This window comes from Micromonas pusilla (genome assembly GCF_000151265.4).
Source record: "Micromonas pusilla CCMP1545 genomic scaffold MICPUCscaffold_17, whole genome shotgun sequence".
Classification (NCBI taxonomy): domain Eukaryota; kingdom Viridiplantae; phylum Chlorophyta; class Mamiellophyceae; order Mamiellales; family Mamiellaceae; genus Micromonas; species Micromonas pusilla.
The window spans coordinates 293,814-306,979 of NW_003315898.1; the positions used below are offsets into that span (position 1 = coordinate 293,814).

At 68.3% G+C, this 13,166-nt stretch overlaps 7 protein-coding genes across 7 annotated transcripts in view; 4 read left to right on the plus strand and 3 right to left on the minus strand.

The window, feature by feature from the left end:
* Positions 1–786, plus strand: part of MICPUCDRAFT_66551 (uncharacterized protein) — a gene marked incomplete at both ends in the record, with an annotated part of 2,683 nt that extends 1,897 nt beyond the window's left edge. The window contains one exon of the mRNA XM_003064329.1: positions 1–786. Within this exon, the coding sequence (XP_003064375.1) occupies positions 1–786 (786 nt within the window).
* A 137-nt stretch (positions 787–923) lies between these two features.
* Positions 924–1,655, minus strand: MICPUCDRAFT_54320 (uncharacterized protein; the record flags this gene model as incomplete). The annotated part of the gene is made up of 1 exon (XM_003064488.1): positions 924–1,655. The coding sequence occupies one exon, from the start codon at positions 1,653–1,655 to the stop codon at positions 924–926; it is 732 nt and encodes a 243-aa protein (XP_003064534.1).
* Positions 1,656–2,010: 355 nt separating this feature from the next.
* On the minus strand, positions 2,011–2,172 carry MICPUCDRAFT_9952 (uncharacterized protein; the record flags this gene model as incomplete). The annotated part of the gene is made up of 1 exon (XM_003064489.1): positions 2,011–2,172. A coding segment is annotated over one exon (162 nt), but the record flags the coding sequence as incomplete, so codon positions are not given.
* Positions 2,173–3,547: 1,375 nt separating this feature from the next.
* SSIV (glycosyltransferase family 5 protein) lies at positions 3,548–5,542 on the plus strand (the record flags this gene model as incomplete). Its single annotated transcript, XM_003064330.1, has 3 exons — positions 3,548–4,362; positions 4,535–4,957; positions 5,156–5,542. The coding sequence occupies 3 exons, from the start codon at positions 3,548–3,550 to the stop codon at positions 5,412–5,414; spliced, it is 1,497 nt and encodes a 498-aa protein (XP_003064376.1). The 3' UTR covers positions 5,415–5,542.
* A 219-nt stretch (positions 5,543–5,761) lies between these two features.
* Positions 5,762–8,687, plus strand: MICPUCDRAFT_54324 (uncharacterized protein; the record flags this gene model as incomplete). The annotated part of the gene is made up of 4 exons (XM_003064331.1): positions 5,762–6,877; positions 7,008–7,265; positions 7,383–8,111; positions 8,190–8,687. 4 exons carry the CDS (start codon positions 5,762–5,764, stop codon positions 8,685–8,687), a joined length of 2,601 nt encoding a protein of 866 aa, XP_003064377.1.
* A 97-nt stretch (positions 8,688–8,784) lies between these two features.
* On the plus strand, positions 8,785–9,570 carry MICPUCDRAFT_54325 (uncharacterized protein; the record flags this gene model as incomplete). Its single annotated transcript, XM_003064332.1, has 1 exon — positions 8,785–9,570. The coding sequence occupies one exon, from the start codon at positions 8,785–8,787 to the stop codon at positions 9,568–9,570; it is 786 nt and encodes a 261-aa protein (XP_003064378.1).
* A 994-nt stretch (positions 9,571–10,564) lies between these two features.
* Positions 10,565–12,265, minus strand: MICPUCDRAFT_10373 (uncharacterized protein; the record flags this gene model as incomplete). Its single annotated transcript, XM_003064490.1, has 3 exons — positions 10,565–11,008; positions 11,552–11,776; positions 11,957–12,265. Coding segments are annotated over 3 exons (978 nt in total), but the record flags the coding sequence as incomplete, so codon positions are not given.
* Positions 12,266–13,166: the final 901 nt, after the last annotated feature.

A 13,166-nucleotide genomic window follows, 5' to 3' on the forward strand; every position in this document is an offset into this window, starting at 1 on the left:
GGAAGAGAGGACGGGAACCTCGCGTACACGGACGAGGAGCTGTGGGGGGACGTGAACGACATCATGGCCGCGGGGCATCAGACGCAGGCGGCGACCATGAGCACCGCGTTGCTGTACGTATCTCGCGACGAAAAGGTGAAGCGCGCAATCGAGCGAGAGGTGGCCGCGTTGGGCGGCCGCGCGCCGACGTTCGAGGACGTCAGCGAAGGCCGACTCGCGTACACGCAGAGCGTCATCAAGGAGACGCTGCGGCTGCACCCGCCGATTCACATGTTTCCGCGGCTCGCGGCGGAGGACGACGTCATGCCGACGGGGCACGAGGTTAAGGCGGGGGACCTGATCTTATTGAGCACGTGGGCGATGGGTCGGAACCCGAGCGTGTGGGAGTCGCCGCTCGAGTTCGACCCCGACCGGTTCACGGACGAGCGGCTCGTCAAGCTCGCGCGCGATCAAAACCCGGGCGCGGACGACGAGGAGATCGACCGCGCGGTGACGATGTTGAAGTCGGGGAGAGATTTCATCTACACGCCGTTCGGCGCGGGGCCGCGGAGTTGCATCGGCGGGCTCTTCTCGCTGCTCACGGTGACGACGATCGTGGCGTCGTGCGTGCAGAGGTTCGACTTCACGCCGGACGAGGAGTCGCTGCCGGCGGACGCGGAGATTCCGCTGCGGTACGACGTGACGATGTGCTTTCCGAAGGGGTTGAAGATGCGGCTGCGGCGGCGCGATTTGGACGGCGCCGCGGAGGCGGCGACGCCGGGGCCGGCGGTCGCCGCCGCTCGGTGATGAGCGTGAACGAAAGTACTTTATACGACGCGAGTACGCGTACTGTACGTTGTTGGGAGTATTTTCCTGTAACACGAAGTTTGTTAAATAACGCGAAAAGACCCGACCCGACCCGCCCTGACCTCGTTCGCGCGCCGTCATCTTCGAAACACGCTCCGCATGATGGCCTGCAAGATGACCTCCACGCCGCGCCGCGCGACGCGAGACGCCATCTGCGCCGCGAACGCCTTCGCCACCTGCCCGGCGACGCCGCCCATCTGACTCAGCGGGTTCATCGCGTCCGCCGCCCCCCGCGTCGCGCCCCCCGCGGTCGGATCGTACCCGCCGCCGTGCCCCCCCGACCCCGGCGGCGGCGGCGCGCGTCCGCGACTCTCCCACCCGCCGCTGCCGAACGGTCCGCCCTCGCCGACGACGCGTTCGGTGACGTCTCGCCGCGCGGAGCCGTCCGGCGAGATCGTCGTGACCGTCCGCCGCACGATACGGAGGCCGTCCGAGCGCGTGTAGATCTCCTCCTGGACCGTCACGCGCTCACCGCCGCCCGCGCGCGCTCGCGACGACGACGACGACGACGACGACGACGACGACCCGCCGCGTCCGTTCGATCCGCCGTCCATCGCGCCGAAGATATCTCTCACCACCTCGTCCCATTCCCGCTGCGACCGACCACCCGGGAACCCGCCCTGGCCGAACGGCCCGCCGCCCGGGAACCCGCCCCCTGCCCCCCCGGGGGTCCCGAACCGCCCCGCGCCCGGCCTTCCGGGCTTCGTGAACTCGCGCATGAAGTCCTTCATGAACTGAGGGCCATTCCATACGAGCGAATGAATGTCGGGGTGGAGTTCAAAGGCGTCAGTTGTGGAGTTGAAAGGCATCGAGGTGTGTCGGGATTGAAAGCGAGGGACCCTGGGCGGAGAGATACGCCGGGCAAAGTCCTTAAGGATCGGCGTTCACCACGCCGACGCGGTCGTAAGGGGACCAGTGTGACATAGAACGCACCTGATTCTTCCCGAACATCTCCTCGAAGATCTCGTCCGCGTCGCGTCGCGAGTCGCGGTCGCCCGCGCCCGATCGCGCGTAGTAGTTGCCGTCCGGACCGCGCGCGTAGTACGACCCGCCTGAACCGCCGCCGCCGCCGCTCGGGGGGCGCTGTCCTCGATGCGGCTGACCGCGACTCGCGAAGCCCCCGCCCCCGGGCCCCGCGTACCCACCGCCGCTCGACAGCGCCTGGTACGCCTCGCTCACCTGCTTAAACTTTTTCTCCGCCGCGCGCTTCGCCTCGCCCTCCGGATGCCGGTCCGGATGCCATCGCATCGCTTCTCTGCGATACGCCTTCTTCAGCTCGTCCGCGCTCGCCCCCGGCTTGACGCCGAGGAGGGCGTAGTAGTCGATCGGCCCGCCCGCGGCGAAGGATCGCGCGCCGGCGAGGCCGAGGCGCCAGCGATCGAGCGGCGACGACGTGCGAGCGGACGACGACGCGATCTGCCACGGCGCGAATCTCGCCGCGCGCGCCGCGAGGCGGTCCGTCGTCGTCGTCGTCGTCGTCGCGGTGGCGGCGCGCGAGGAGGACGTCGCGAGCCACGCGGCGGCGGCGATCGCTCGCCACCGGACGGTGGTCATCGCGCGGCGCGGGCGCGACGCGAGCGGGAGCGCGCCGCGACGCCGTCGCGCGAGTTTTTGGCAACGTCTGGTGTGCGCTGCGACGCGACGCGACTTCAAGTCCGCTTCCTCAAGTGTCCGTGATGAGGGTCGTCGACCGACCGTCCGGTGTTTCAATTTTTCTCGTCGTAGTACGCGAAAAACGTACTCGGTGACCGAATGCTCGTACGAAGAAATCGGGGTCGGTCACCGCTGCCAGCTCGACATCTCCGCGCGGCCAGAGCCACCAGGAGTGCATCGTGGCGAGCGTCGGGTGCGCCTTCGCGCGTTCGCTTCCGCCTCGCGTCGCGTCACCGTCCGTCCACTGAACACCGCGCGCGCTCGGGGTCCCCCCACCATCATGCACGCGTCGTCGCTCGCGCAGCGCCGCGCGACGATGGCGGCGCCGTCCGCCGCCGCCGCCGCGCGCGCGACGCCCGCGCGCCTCGCCGCGGGCGCGGCGTCCGCGCGCGTCGCGGCATCGCGCCCCGCCCCCGCCCCCACCATCTTCCTTCGACGCGGCGACGCGCTCGTCGTCGCGGCGAAGAAGAAGAAGAAGGCGAAGAGCGCGGAGTCCGCGGTGGAGACCGCGGTCGCGGACGTCGTGGACGAGCCCGTCGCCGCGGAGGTCGCGGAGGAATCGCCGCCGCCGCCGCCCGTCGCCGCGGAGGAGGAAGCGCCCTTACCCGCCGCGCCCGCCGCGCCCGTCGCGCTCGAGACGGAAGAATCAGAAGCGACAAAACCCCCGAAGACGTCGTCGTCGCTGTACCCTCCCGAGGGCGGCGGCATCACCGCGGACGGCCTGGACGACCTCCAGGCGCAGCTCGCGGCGCTCATGAGCGAGAACAACGCGCTCCTGAACAAGATCGACGTCGTCAGCGCGGACAAGGCGGACGCGGAGGCGGTCATCGCGTCGCCCGGGATTACGATTCTAACCGCGCCGAAGCGAGGGCCGATCGGTCCCGACGATCTCCTCACGCCCCCGGACGTAACCTCCGTCGAGTGGCCGTCGCCGAACGACGCGACGCCGTTCTACAAGCGCCCGCCGGTGAGAATGCCGGAGCTTATCGACCCGCACGTCCCGCCGCGGACGGAACAACCGCTGCACGTCGTCCACGTCACCGCGGAGATGGCGCCGCTCGCCAAGGTGGGCGGGCTCGGCGACGTCGTCACCGGGTTGGCGCGCGCGCACTCGCTCGCGGGGCACAACGTCGAGGTCGTGCTGCCGTTTTACTCGAGCCTCGCGCCCTCGGACATCGAGAACTTGACGCACGTGATGGACTTTGGCGTCCCGAAGGGCCGCGAGAAGGAGTGGGACGGCGTGAAGACGATGGAGAACTTCACGGTGCAGACGGCGATGTACACGGGGAAGATCGACGGCTGCGACGTGATCCTCCTCAAGCCCGCGTCCACGGAGAACAGCAACATCTTCGTCGGAAACAAAATCTACGGCGGGTCGTACAACGAGCTCGAGGCGTACTTGTACTTTTGCCGCGCGAGTCTGGAGATGCTGCGAGCGACGGGGAGAGATCCGAACGTGATTCACGTCCACGAGTGGCAGTGCAGCGCGGTCGCGATGCTGTACTGGGACGTCTACCACGCCGAGGGGATGCTGCACAACGCCAAGGTGATGCTCACGATCCACAACATGGACAACACCGGGGAGTGCCGCCAGGAGGAGTTCATCGCGACGGGCGTGCAAGGGGAGAGTTTCAACACGCTCGAAAAGGCGATGGACGAGAGAACCATCGGGCACAACCCGGAGCGGATGTGCCTGCTCAAGGGCGCCATCGTGTACTCCAACTTCGTGACGACGGTGAGCCCGACGTACGCGGCGGACGCGCTGCGCGGCGGCGGCGGGTTCCTCGCGAAGACGCTCATGGCGAGCCGCGGCAAGTTTATGGGCGTCCTGAACGGCGTCGACGAAAAGCTGTGGGACGCGAGGTGAGACCGCTTCCCATATGATCCTCCTCGCGCGTTGATCGTCGTTTCTTAAGGCGTATTTTCGCGCGTTCGCAGCCTTACGTTTTGACACGTGGCATTAACGTCAGTCCAGTCCACCAATCACGTGCACGCGCGACTGACGCGCGTCTTCCCTCGACCGATCGCGTCGCAGGCTGGATCCGTACCTCCCCGCGAGCTTCGCGCCCGGCAGGATGGAGGGTAAGGCGATCTGTAAGCGGTACCTCCAGGAAGGGTTGGGCCTCGAGGTGAGCGACGAGAAGCCGCTCGTGGTGTGCGTCTCTCGACTCGTCCCGCAGAAGGGCATCCATCTCATCGACCACGCGATCAAGCGAACCAAGGCGCAGGGCGGGCAGTTCGTGCTTCTCGGGTCGGGACACTCGGACCCGCCGTTTCAGGCGATGGCGGAGAACGAGTTCAAGGACGATCCGGACGTGCGTCTGCTCATCTTCTACAGCGACCCGCTGTCGCACCTGATGTACGCCGCCGCGGACATGGTGCTCGTGCCGTCGATGTTCGAGCCGTGCGGCCTGACGCAGATGATCGCCATGGAGTACGGCGCGTTGCCCGTGGTCAGGCGCGTTCTATCTCACACTGGTCCCCGTACGACCGCGTCGGCGTGGTGAACGCCGATCCTTAAGGACTTTGCCCGGCGCGTCTCTCCGCCCAGGGTCCCTCGCTTTCAATCCCCGCCCGCGACGCCTTTCAACTCCGCTTCTGACGCCTTTCAACTCCACCCCGACATCATCGCTTCGTGTGGACCCTCGACCCTCAGAAAAACCGGCGGCCTCGCGGACACCGTCTTCGACGTCGACGACGGATCCATACCCGAGGAGCGGAAGAACGGGTTCGTGTTCGAGGGCGGGGACGAGCGGAGCCTGGACGACGCGCTGGACCGCGGGATCGAGTACTGTCAGGAGAGGAAGGAGTGGTGGGCGAGCATGCAGGAGAAGGTGATGAAGAGCGATAACAGCTGGGAACGCGCGGGGGCGGAGTACGAGCGTTTGTACCGCGCGATGCAGAGCGCGATGTGAAAACGCGACGCGACGACCGATCTTGAGGCGTCACGCGGCGCGCGCGGGGGAGGGGGGTAGGGACAGTTGATTGTTTTGCTAGCACGCGAGGCGGCGTCTCGCGATGTGATCATACGAACGATTGAACGAACGACGCGCGCCTTGTTCCTTCGCGAACGCGCGCGACGGAAAAAAAACTGATGATTTCACCTCTTTCTGGCACGCTGCCAAAACAAGACCGCGCGGGTAACAACGTAGCCACGACCACGACGCGTTTGAACCCACCACACGCCCTAGCGCACCGGCCGCACGCGCGCACGCCGATCGCCGACCCCTCCCCCCCCCCGATCCAACCCCCGACCCGCGACATGCGACGCGGAGGACGCGCGCGCGCCGACGCGCCCGCGGGGCGCGCGTCGTCGTCGCCGCCGCCGCCGCGGTCCGCCGGGGCGCTCCCGCGCGCGCGAAGCGGGGAAGGGTTTCCCGCGCTGGGAGCCGCCGCCGCCGCCTCCGCGCGCGCGCTTCTCCCCGCGTCCGGAGACGCGGCGTCGACGACGGACGCGACGCGACGGAAGACCGCGCGCGGGCGCCGAGGCGGCGGCAGAGGCTCCCAGCGCGCGGCGACGCCCGCGCACCTCCCGCGCCCGCGCGGCGGCGCGGGGAGCGACCGCTCGCGCGACGACGACGACGCGGACGACGACGCGGGAGAAGTCGAAGAAGACGACGGAGAAAACCCCGGCGCCGCCTCCGTCGCGGGCGCGCTCGCGAGGATCGACCTGTGTTCCTCGAGCGACGGCGACGACGACGACAGCGCGAAGGCGCGCGCCTCGGACGTCTCCGACTCGCCCTTCTCCGCGCGCTCGTTCGTCAGCGAGAGCGGCGACGAGTCCGACGTCGACACGGCCGACGCAAACGACGCCTCCTCCGAGGCGAGCGACGGCGGCGCGTCGAGCGACGCCGACGCCGACGCGCGCGGAGGCGCGGGCGGCGCCAAAACCGGCGCGGGGGGACCGACCGTGCGATTCACGCTCGGCGGCTCGAAAAACCAAACGCGCGCGGGCGCGGGCGCGGGCGCGGGCGCGGGGGCGATGCCGCCGCCGTCGAGCGTAGACCTCCCGGACACCCCCGGCGCGGCGCGCGAGGCGACGCCGCGCGCGCGCGACGCGTCCGCGCCATCGGGAGGCGCCGCGCCGCCGGGAGAGGACGCCCGCGCCCGAACCCAGGGGACTCTCGCCGGCGGCGCCGCCGCCGCGACGACTGGCGCGTTCTCCGTGGCGCCCCCGTTCGCGGCGGCGTCGACCGCGCCGCCGCGCGCGCTCCCGTTCGGCGACGAGCAGCAGCAGCAGCAGCAGCAGCAGCAGCAGCAGCGAGGCAGCGGCGAGACCGTCACGGAGGTCGCCGAGGAAGCGGCGGCGGAGCGAGCCGCCGCGGAGGAAGCTGAGGCGCGTTCTATACACTGGTCCCCATACGACCGCGTTGGCGAGGTGGACGCCGATCCTTAAGGACTTTTCCCGGCATCTCTCTCCGCCCATCCCTCGCTTTCAATCCCCGCCCTCGGCGCCTTTCAACTTCAACTGACGCCTTTGAACTCCACCCCGACGTTCGCTTGTATAGAACGGCCCTGAGAACGGCGCGGAAAACGCCCTGCCGCCGCCGTCCGTCGTCGTCCCGCCGCCGCCGCCGCCGCCGCCACCGCCGTCGTCCACCGCGCCGCAGACGCAGACGCAGACGCCGCATAACGTCGTGCAGATCGAGCCGCACGACGAAGAGCGGCGCCTCCGAGAGATCTACGTCCCGAACACGAAGGTGGGGCTCGTCATCGGTAAGGCGCGTTCTATCTCACACTGGTCCCCATACGACCCCGTTGGCGTGGTGAACGCGATTTCTTAAGGACTTTGCCCGGCGCATCTCTCCGCCCAGCCCTCGCTTTCAATCCCCGCCCTCGGCGCCTTTCAACTCCACCCCGACTTCGCTTTGTATGGAACGAAGGGAGGCTCCCACGTCGTGTACTTCCAACACCAGTCCGGCGCGGGGATACACATCGCGCGCGACGGCGACGAGATGGCGTGCGCCGGCGGGTGCATCGGGTGGGTCGGCGCGAACGCGCACCACGCGATCGGCGGCGACGATGCGAGCGGCGGCGGCGGCGGCGGCGGCGACGCGACGGAGTCAATCAAGCCCGCGGTGACCCCCGACGGCCGCCGGCGGATCACGCTGTTGGGCGACGAGCGTCAGGCGCGTTCGGTTTTACAAAAGTTTTTTACCCATCGCCCAGTTTCAACGTTTGATCGATCCCCTTTTCAACTGATGACCGGTGAACTACATATTTTTGTATGGAATGGCCCTCATCAGACCGCGGTGGCGGCGGACATGATCCGACGGCTCGTGGAGTCGTCCCCGGAACGCGGGCCGGGGGAGGTGAACGTTTCGTCCGCGAGCTCGCTGCGAAGCTACGGCGGCGGCGGCGGCGGCGGCGGCGGCGCGGGCGCGGGCGCGGGCGCGGGCGCGGGCGCGGGAGGGGTGTGGCAAGACGCGTACGGCGCATCTTCTCAGTCCGCGTACTACGCGCCTCCGTCGACGGGTCCGAACGGCGAGATGCTCCCCGGGCCGACGCACAACCCGTACGCCGCGCATAACGGCGTCCCGAATGGCGGTATGCCGCCCGTGACGACGCCGTACGGGTGGGCGCCGTCGATGCACGGGGAGGTGGACCCGGAGGTGGTCGCGACGATGAGGTGCGTTCTATACACTTGTCCCCATACGACCGCGTTCGCGTGGTGAACGCCGTTTCTTAAGGACTTTGCCCGGCGCATCTCTCCGCCCTCACCTCGCTTTCAATCCCCGCCCTCGACCCTTTCAACTTCAACTGACGCCTTTGAACTCCACCCCGACTTCGCTTTGTATGGAACGACCCTGAGCGTGCCGCACAAGAAAGTCGGCCTCGTCATCGGCCGCGGCGGCGAGAACATTCGCTTCCTCCAGCAGCAGACGCGCGCGCACATCCAGATCCAGGCGGAATCTTTCGGCAACAGCGAGCGCCTCGTCTGCGTCCGCGGCACGAGAGACGCGTGCGCGGAGGCGGGGCGGATGATCCAGGACATGATCGACGGGCTGCTGCACATCGGCACCGCGCGCGTCGTTCCGCCGCAGGCGCGTCCTACGTCGCGCCGGTTCCCGTACGACCGCGTTCGCGTTGTGAACGCCGATCCTAAAAGACATTCGCCGTCGTCCCTCTCCGCTCAGGGTCCCCCGCTTTCAATCCCCGTCCTCGACGCCTTTCAACTCCACCACTGACACCTATCAACTCCGCCCCCGAACGCATCCCTCCGCCCGACTCCAGCCGCCGGTTCCCCCGCGCGGGGTGCCGCCAATAACCGCGCACCAGATCGCGATGCAAGCGCAGGCCGCGCGCGCGGGGCTGGGGCTGGGGCTGGGGCTGGGGCTGGGACTGGACGGCGGCGTTCAAGGCGGCGGCAACGCGATGGGCCCCGCGGTGGGGGGCGCGCCGGGGTGGGGAGGCGTCGACGGCGGGGATTTTGCCAACGGCGGCGGCGGCGGGGATTGGGGCGCGCACGGCGGCGGCGGGGATTGGGGCGGCGGCGGCGGCGGCGGCGGAGAGACGCGTCATCATCGCGGCGGCCAGCTCGGCGCGCGCGGCGAGTGGCGACCGCCGACCGGCGTGGAAACGACGCCTGGATCCGGTGCGTTCGCGCCCCAGTTCGCGCCCCAGTCGCGCGCGGAGTACGAGTACTTCGCGCAGGTGCAGGCGCAACTCGCGCAGATGCAGTCGCTCGGGATGAACCCGATGGCGGCGATGTCGTACTGGCAGCAGTGCGCGGAATACTTCGCGGCGAACAACAGCAACGCCAATACCAACGGCGGCGTATCCGGCGGCCACAGCGCGCCGAGCGTGATGCACGCCGGCGGTGGATACGGCGCCGACGCGGCGGCGTATCAATACGCGGCGGCGCCCGCGGCGCCGGCGGCGGCGGCGGCGGCGCCGCCGCCGCCGCCGCAGTCGGGGCCGCTGGGGTGGCTGGGGAGGAGGCAGGGGGGGCGGCGGAGCTGCGGGCGGCGTGGGAGTCGCTGGGGGTGTTGTGGTTGTTGTCGTCGCAGGCGCTGTAGTTGGTGTAGCTGTTGGTGGTGGACGCGGAGGTGGGTTCCGGGGGTCGTGTAAGTTTTCTTAGTAATGGACGTTGCTGTTATCTAACCGTTCACGGGCGGCGGCGGCGGCGGCGGCGGCGGCGGCGAGTCGCCACCGTTTCGCCCGGGCTCGGGCGACGGCGAGCGGCGGTGAGCTCGGCGCGTCCGACAGACGACGAGACGACGAGACGACGACGAACGACGCGCGCGACGAGCACGACGAGCACGATGGGGAGCTTTTGGGGTAATTTTCTTTTCACATTTTTTTCATTTGGGCCGACGACGACGACGACGACGACGACGACGACGAAGAGCCACGCACGATTCACAGATACCAAAAGTCTCGAGGAACACACACGACATCGGCATCAACGGCGACGAAACTTCCGCGAGTACGTAGTAGGTAGGACATACAGTATCCTTTTATTCGGTACGAAGTCTCAGAGACAATCGAAGCGCAGCGCGCGGCGCGACGACGACGAGCGTTCTTTTACTTTCGTCGCGCCTTCGTCGAGAGTACACTACAGCGCGAACACGCTCTACTTCTTCCCTCTCCCTCTCCCTCTCGTCGCCCGCGGGCTCGACTTCTTGTTCGGCAGTCCCGAGACCGTGCCGCCGTCCCACCCCGCCGCCGCCTCGGGTTTCCTCTTCGACGGCGTCGCGTTCCCGCCGTTTCCGCCGTTCCCGCCGTTTCCGCCGATTCCTCCGTTTCCCCCGCCGGCTTTCGGGACGCCGAGACGAGACGGCGGTCGCGACGGCGGCCTCTCCCCGCCCCCGCCTCCCCCCGGGGTCCTCTCGATCGCGTCTTCCCGAAACGTCGCCGCGTTTCCGCTCCTGCGCGGCGTCCCGAAACGGCTCGATGGGCGCGATATCGGTATCGGCGCGGACGTCGGGTCCGCGCCGACGCCGACGCTCCCCCCCGCGACCGCGCCCCCCGACACCCCCCACCCGCCGTCGCCGCTGCCGCCCTCAGTCGTCCTCGCGTTCCACAGCCCGTCGCTCCCGAGCGTCTCGCCGCTGGGGTTATGCGCCGCGAGGTCGTGCGCCATGAGAATCATCTTGATGAGCGCGCGCAGTTTCGGGATCGAGCACGGTTTCGAGAGGACCATGTCCATGCCAACCTCCTCCGCGCGTCGAAGCACGCTCTGCTCCACGGACGCGGTGTACCCGACGATGGCGACGGGAGGTTTGCCCGTGTCCTGCTCCAGCTGTCGTATCCGCCGCGTCGCCTCGATGCCGTCCATCACGGGCATCTGGTAGTCCATGATGACGAACGCGTACGCGTCGTGCTCGGAGGAGGAGATGACGTCCACAGCCTCCGCGCCGTTGACGACGTGCCGGACGTTGAAGTCGCCGAGGCACTTGAGCTGCGACGATAAAATTTTTCGATTCAACGCGTTGTCCTCGGCGATGAGGACCGAGATCGGGCCCGCGCCTCGGAGGTCGTCGCGGTTTTTTAGTCCGCCACCAGTCTCGCGGCTGTCGACGTTCGCGCCGTTTCCGCCGCCGTTCGTGCCGTCGGACGTGGTCGTCAGCGTCGCCGCCGACGAGACGCGGCGCGGCGCCGGGTGGCTGAGAATCGCCGCGGGCGACGGCGCGGCGGCGGCGGCGGCGGCGGCGTCGCGCGCGACCAGCTCCACGAGGCTCCGCGGCGTCCCTCCCTCCTCGCCGAGCCGCGCCTCGTCGCTCCGCGTCTTCGTCGTCCGCAGGCGGCTCGGCGGTCGCGTCGGCGGCGCGCGCGAAGAGCCGCCGGGGACGCGCTCGGGCGCCCTGCCTCCGTACGAGTAGGGTGGTCTGGCGCCTTCCCACCGCGCGGCGGACGTGGGGTCGTCGTCGTCGTTCGACGCGTCCCCGGGTCCCCCCACGCCCGGGACCCCCCCGAGCGTCATGTCGTAGTACGAGTTGTAGATCAACGCCTCGTTCTCGGGGGGATCCGGGACGACCTCGATGCCCTCGCCGAGAATGGTATCGATTCGGTCGGACAAAGCGCCGCCGTCGCGATCCGTCGTCCAGACCCCGACGGCGAACGAAAAGACGCTCCCTCGCCCCGCGTTCGACGACGCGCACAAGATCCCGCCGTACAGCTCCACGAGCGACTTGGACAGCGCCAGGCCTAAGCCGGTGCCGCCGAACGTGCGGTTCGTCGACCGGTTCGCTTGCTCGAACGGCTCGAAGATTCGAGTCAACACGTCTCGCGTCATGCCGACGCCCGTGTCCTCGACTTCGAAGCGCAGATACTCCTTCCCCTTCGCGCGCTCAAAACGATTCCCTTCGCCGGATTTCAGCAACCGCCGAAGCTCCTTCGAGCTCTGTTTCATCGGCTTGCCGGCGTATTTGTCTCCCGCGGGCACGACGTTCGCGCCCGAGCCTTCGATTATCTTTGCCGCCGCCTCTTCGCTCATCCTCTGACGCATCTCAACCTCGGTCGCGTCCGCGTCGGAGGCGACCGTCACCGTCAACGCGACGCTCCCGACGCGCGTGAACTTGACGCTGTTCGAGATCAGGTTCACGAGGATCTGCTTCAGCTTCAGCGCGTCCGATCGAATCACCTCGGGGACGTCGTCGGCGACGCGAACGTTCAGAGCCAAGCCCTTGCGCGTCGCCTGCGCGCGCATAATCTCCGACGTCTCTTTGACGAGCGATCGCAGCGAGAACGGCGTCTCCTCGAGCTCCATCTTCCCAGCCTCGATCTTCGAAAAGTCGAGCACGTTGTTCACGAGCCGCGCGAGGTGCCCGCCGCTGAGGGCCGTTCCATACGAGCGAATGTCGGGGTGGAGTTCAACGGCGTCAGTTGGAGTTGAAAGGCGTCGAGGACGAAGATTGAAAGCGAGGGGTGGGCGAAGAGATACGCCGGCGAAAGTCCTCAAGGAACGGCGTTCACTACGCCGACGCGGTCGTATGGGAACCAGTGTATAGAACGCACCTGACTTTCATGACTTTGAGCATCTCGGCGACGTTCTCGAACCCGCCGACGTTGCCTCCCCGCTGGTCGCCTCCCTCGATTGCCGTCGCCGCCGCCGCCGCCGCCGCGCGCGTCGCCCCTCCCGCCGTCGGATCGCCGGTCCCCGCCGCGCCCCCGCCCCCGCCCTCGAACGCGAGGAACCCCCTCGACTGCATCTCCGCGCCCAAAATCTCGATCGCGCCCAGCAGCGTGTTGAGCGGCGTTCGAATCTCTGAGGGTCGTTCATAGGGAGGAGTTCATAGGCGTCAGGTGGAGTTGAAAGGCGTCGAGGGCGGGTATTGAAAGCGAGGGGTGGGCGGAGAGATGCGCCGGGAGAAGTCCTTAAGGATCGGCGTTCACCACGCCGACGCGGTCGTATGGGAACCAGTGTATAGAACTCGCCGTGGCTCATGTTCGCGACGAACGTCGTCTTGAGCTGACTCGAATGCTGCAGCGACCGCATGTGCAATCGCGCCTCGTTGCTCTTCCCCAACGCCTTAGCGTGATCGCGCAGGCGCGCGTTGACCTCCTGCATGCGGTTCACCGCGTCGAAGGACTCGCGGTCGAGCTCGAAGAGGGACTGAGGGTCGAGGGTCCATACAAAGCGACGTCGGGGTGGAGTTGAAAGGCGTCAGAAGCGGAGTTGAAAGGCGTCGAGGTGTGTGCGTCGGGATTGAAAGCGAGGGACC